At 57.3% G+C, this 5,050-nt stretch overlaps 1 protein-coding gene across 7 annotated transcripts in view; it reads left to right on the top strand.

Annotated features, from left to right (window-relative positions):
• The window catches only part of USF1 (upstream transcription factor 1), a 5,775-nt gene extending 913 nt beyond the window's left edge, over positions 1-4,862 (top strand). Inside the window, exons 1-11 of one of the 7 annotated variants that reach the window (XM_014528548.1) lie at positions 7-159; positions 1,238-1,330; positions 1,693-1,742; positions 1,896-2,011; positions 2,332-2,433; positions 2,636-2,831; positions 3,334-3,421; positions 3,541-3,599; positions 3,738-3,832; positions 3,997-4,125; positions 4,294-4,862. In XM_014528548.1, the coding sequence (XP_014384034.1) occupies positions 1,323-1,330; positions 1,693-1,742; positions 1,896-2,011; positions 2,332-2,433; positions 2,636-2,831; positions 3,334-3,421; positions 3,541-3,599; positions 3,738-3,832; positions 3,997-4,125; positions 4,294-4,383 (933 nt within the window). In that variant the 5' untranslated portion in view covers positions 7-159; positions 1,238-1,322 and the 3' untranslated portion in view covers positions 4,384-4,862. The other 6 variants (XM_005880456.2, XM_014528549.1, XM_014528547.1 and 3 more) reach the window with 6 other exon arrangements.
• Positions 4,863-5,050: the final 188 nt, after the last annotated feature.

Below are 5,050 nucleotides of genomic sequence, written 5' to 3'. Positions count from 1 at the left end.
TGGTCCCGCCGCCGTGCGATTCCCCGTGGGGACCACGACCTTCGCGCAGCGCTGCTTCCCCCCGACGGTTTCGCTTTCAGTTCCCGTTTTTGGAGAACACTTTCCTTGCATCCGGGCTTTCCAAGGCTCATCGCTGAAGACTCTCCTTGGATGGGAAAGGTTTGGGGGACTATTGGGTAGAGAATTTACCAAAAAGTTTCCCCTTTCTCGCCGGGACGATTTCATTGCTCAGCGCGCGGTTTCCTGCCGCCCCCCCCCCCCCCCCCCCGCGTGTCTGGCCCGCGGCAGGCCCCTCGGGTGTCTCTTCCCTAAGATCCCGGCCTGGAGTTTTCTCCCTTCCTGCCTAGGCTCCTTGGATTTGGAGGTGTCGTGGCAACATTTTGGCAACTGTGTCGTTCTAGCTTCGTGAATGAGATACATGGGGTTGGAGAGGATACATCGGGGCTTTAAAGGGATGCACTTGTGCTTTTGGCTCTTTAACAAACAACACACATCTGGACACCAAAACAAGGGCCTGTCAGTGTAACGGGTCTCAAAGGGTCTCAAAGGCCAGGTCTGGTATTTAGGGTTCGTTTGGGGGGTTCTCCCAGGGCAGTGGCTTCTGGTTCCCCTCCTGGATCTGAGAACAGAAATTTGTTGGCACTCAGCTCGGCGGTGGCTGAGCAGCTGGAAGAGGCATCAGCGTCAGTGGTCCTGTGGTTTTGTTTGTGTTTTTTTAAAATGTTTTTTTTAGAGAGAGAGGAATAGAGAAATAGAAACATCGATGAGAGGAACATCATTGATTGGCTGCCTCCTACACACCCCCAACTGGGGACCCAGCCCACAACCTGGGCCTGTGCCCTGAACAGGAATCAACCCGGCGACCTTTTGGTTCCAGGGTCAGCCGTGGAGCGAGCCCCACAGGCAGGCAGCCCTGTGCGTGTGAAGATGGTGTTCTCTTGGCTCTTCCTGACCCCCAGGTCATTGCAGATCACAGTAGCTGTGACCCTCACCTGCCACGCTGCCCGTGTGATTATTCCCTCCCCCAGGAGTGAAGTGACGCGGGAGGCAGGGAGGCTGCGAGTGGAGCTGCTTTTTCAGTCACTTGCAGCCCATTCCTCAGCATCAGGATAGAGGAAGCTGACTGTCCCCTGCAGAAATGGGGTTATGTTCCTGGCTGTGTCTTCATGGAGCCTAAGTTTTAATATGGGGGCTGTTCAGTTTCCTAGAGTCACTGCAAACTCCTGATTTCTGCCAGGACTTAACACTCAGGCCAGTGAGGCAGGAGATACGAAGACTTCCAAAGAAGGGCCCGTTCCTTGGATGTGCCGCCTCACAGAGAGATGAAGGGGTGAGTGAAGACGAGGTGGAGGTGGGGTGGGGGATGGGAGGCCTGGGAGCAGGTGCTGCCTCTGGAGTCAGGCAGACCTCGATTCAGGTCCCAGCTCCCGAGTCACTTGCTGGCTGTGTGTGATTGGGTTTCCTGTCTATAAAACGCAAGCACTGCTGCCCGCCTCATAGTGCTGTTCTTAGCATGAGATGGGTGCTGCCTGCTCAGTGCCAGCTCAGTGTCTGTACATAAGAAACAGCAAATTCCAATCTAGCCTAGTGTCTGTTGGGAATGCCAGTGAGTTTCGGCCCATATGTTCCTGAGCCAGTGAGCTTTCCATGCACTTCTTCCCTTATCCTAACCCTTTGTCCCTTCACAAACAGGCAGCAGAAAACAGCTGAGACGGAAGAGGGGACAGTGCAGATCCAGGAAGGTGAGTGGCAGAAAGAGAAGTGAGTGGGACCAAGAGCCCATCATGGCCTTTCCCTCCCCTGTGGCGTCTGTGCGCCTTTTCCTCTGACAACAGGCAAGTGAAATGGGGAGGAAGGCAGCAGCACTTAGAGTCTTCCTTGCTCCTTGAATTCAGGTGCAGTGGCAACTGGGGAGGACCCAACCAGTGTGGCTATTGCCAGCATCCAGTCATCTGCCACCTTCCCTGACCCCAACGTCAAGTACGTCTTCCGAACTGAGAATGGGGGCCAGGTAAAGGAGGGGGCCAGGTGGCTGCAGGTGTTACCTGGGTTGGGATAGAGGGAGGTAACTGAGCCTATCATGTGGAGACCTGGCTTGGAGGATGAGGTGAAGATGTGGACTGTTGGGGGGTTGGATTTGGAATAGAGGTAGGTATGGAGTAGGGCCATTTTGAAACCTCCATATGGGGATAGACAGGGGAGCGGCTGGGTTGCAGCTCTGAAGGACTCTTGGGGCCCTGTCTAGGAGAAACTTTGCGAGGGGCCCTGGAGCCCTAGCACTTACTCTCTTGTCCTCTCTTCTCCTCCTTCCCCTTTCCTCCCTGCTTCTAGGTGATGTACAGGGTGATCCAGGTGTCTGAAGGGCAGCTGGATGGCCAGACCGAGGGGACTGGTGCCATCAGTGGCTACCCTGCTACTCAGTCCATGACCCAGGTACGGGAGGGGAGGGGGGACTAGGACTCTGCAGAGGGAGATGAGGCAGGGAAGGTGTGGGATGGGGAGGCCAGGGGTGGCGAGGCATCTTGCTCCCTGTCCCCAGACACTCTGGACCCTCCCCCCTTCCCTCAGGGTTAGCAGCAGCAGAGAGTTCCCTGGGGAGGATCTGATGGTCACTGTCCTCTTGGTGTCCTTCTAGGCGGTGATCCAGGGTGCGTTCACCAGTGACGATGCAGTTGACACAGAGGGGACGGCCGCTGAGACACACTATGCTTACTTCCCTGGCACTGCTGTGGGCGATGGGGCGGCAGGGACCACGGCAGGGAGTGCAGCAGCTGTTGTCACCACCCAGGGCTCGGAGGCACTGCTGGGACAGGCCACCCCTCCTGGCACCGGTGAGATGCTGTGTGAGGGGCTGGTTGCAGGGCAGGAGGGGCGGTGGGACATGCTGGGCAGTTGTCCCTGAGGGCTAGGCAGGCAGGGAGTGTGGGACCCCCCTCAGCAGGAGGAAGTTTGTCCTCTTTGATTGTTTGTTTGTTTATTGTCTTTTTCTGCCCTTTTTATTTTTACTTACTATTTAAAAATATTTTTTTATTGATTTCAGAGAGGAAGGGAGAGGGAGAGAGACAGAAGAGAGACATATCAATGATGAGAGAGAATCATTGATTGGCTGCCTCCTGCATACCCCCTCCTCCTGGGGATTAAACCCAAAACCCAGGCATGTGCCCTGACCTGGAATCAAACTGATCTCATGGTTTATAGATTAACGCTCAACCACTGAGCCACACTGGCCGACAGAAATCTGCCGTTTTTTAGAGGAGGGTCCCAGGGCCTTGACCTCAGAGCTCACTGAGGTTCCTAGTCCCATGTGCTAACGACCTACCCGGACCCTCCCAGGTCAGTTCTTCGTGATGATGTCACCACAGGAAGTGCTGCCGGGAGGAAGCCAGCGCTCCATTGCCCCCAGGACCCACCCTTACTCCCCGTGAGTAACCCTGTTCCTTCTCAGTTACCACAAGTGCCAGATCTTGTGTGATTCCTACCCCAAGTGCCAATCTGACTTTTTGACCTTCATCACTTGGCTGCCCTGGGCTCCATGGTCAGGAAGTCAGAAGCTCCCCGGACGACGCGGGATGAAAAACGCAGGGCTCAGCATAATGAAGGTGGGTGCGCTCGGGGGCGACGCTAGGAGCTGTCTGGTGGGATTGCGGACAGCTGTGGTGTGTGAGGGGAAAGTCAGCTAACTTCCTGGGCCTGTGGCGAGCGCAGGCTGAGTGACCTTGTCCTCACTGTTCCCACAGTGGAGCGGCGCCGCCGGGACAAGATCAACAACTGGATCGTGCAGCTGTCCAAGATCATTCCAGACTGCTCCATGGAGAGCACGAAGTCAGGCCAGGTCAGGGGCCTGGGCGGCAGGCACCTGTGTCCCGGGGCTGCACACAGCAGTCACCCTTTCTTCTGAGGGTTCTTAGGGGAAAGTAAGGCCGAGAGAGTGAACTGCTTTGGAAAGCAAGCGGGTATCTTGTAGTCCAGCCCTCATTCTGTTGGTCTTTCCTACAGAGTAAAGGGGGGATTCTCTCCAAAGCCTGCGATTACATCCAGGAGCTGCGGCAGAGCAATCACCGGTTGTCTGAGGAGCTGCAAGGGCTGGACCAGCTGCAGCTGGACAACGAAGTGCTTCGCCAGCAGGTCAGCTTCCTGTCCCAGTGAGCCCTCTCGGACCCCGAAGCCACTGAGCCCTGTTGGGACTCTACCCTTCATTTTCCATAGACAGGCTTCGTCTTTTCCCCTTCACCAGCGGATGTCGGAATAAGTTCAGGGACTTCCTGTTCCCTTTATGCCTCCTTCTCCTGTCAGGTGGAAGACCTCAAGAACAAGAACCTGCTGCTCCGCGCCCAGCTGCGGCACCATGGGGTGGAGGTGGTCATCAAGAATGACAGCAGCTGACTTGGGTCCCTGTGGTGGAGCGGCAGGAAGCCTGGAGCAGCAGGCTCCCCGTGCCGTTCCTTCCCTGCCCATTTCTGGCACGAGACTGGGAGGTTCAGAGGGTGTGTCGGGTAGCAGCCTGCAGGGTGTGAAACACGGAGGAACACTGGCTGACAGCCTGGTGCACACTCGGTGTCCGTGCGGATGCTGGACACACCCAGTGGGCCTGCCTGGTGCCTGCTGATGTGACGCCTGGCTGCCCGGGACCCGGGGCTTTCGGTCCCCCCTTCCCTGGAGCTCGGGGTGCACCTGAGGACGCCAGGGGACAGGCTTCAGCAAGACGAGGGGGAGGAGCAGTGGCCGCTGCCGCAGAAGGTTGGGCAGCAGCTGAGACTGACGCAGACGTCCAGGGAGAACCATAGGCAGGGCCCACGTGGGCTTTGCCCCTTGTGGGGACGGTTCCCCCCTTTTTTTTCAAACATAAAATGTTCAGAGCCGCAGTCAACTCCTGTTCGTCCTTTTGTGGGCCCCAGGACGGAAGGGAGGGGCACGCTGCGCCTTGACCAGTGAGGCCTGGGCGGGGACTGGGGTGGGTGCTGCTGCTGGCTTAGGAGTCCAGCTCAGACCTGGGCCAGACCCGCGGGTTTCTAGGGCAGGTGCCCAGGGGCGGGGCGGGAGGCGGCGCCTC

This window comes from Myotis brandtii, unplaced genomic scaffold (assembly GCF_000412655.1).
Source record: "Myotis brandtii unplaced genomic scaffold, ASM41265v1 scaffold64, whole genome shotgun sequence".
Taxonomy (NCBI): Eukaryota; Metazoa; Chordata; class Mammalia; order Chiroptera; family Vespertilionidae; genus Myotis; species Myotis brandtii.
Note: the sequence above shows the minus strand (reverse complement) of the source record. Positions and strands in the feature narration are given on the sequence as shown.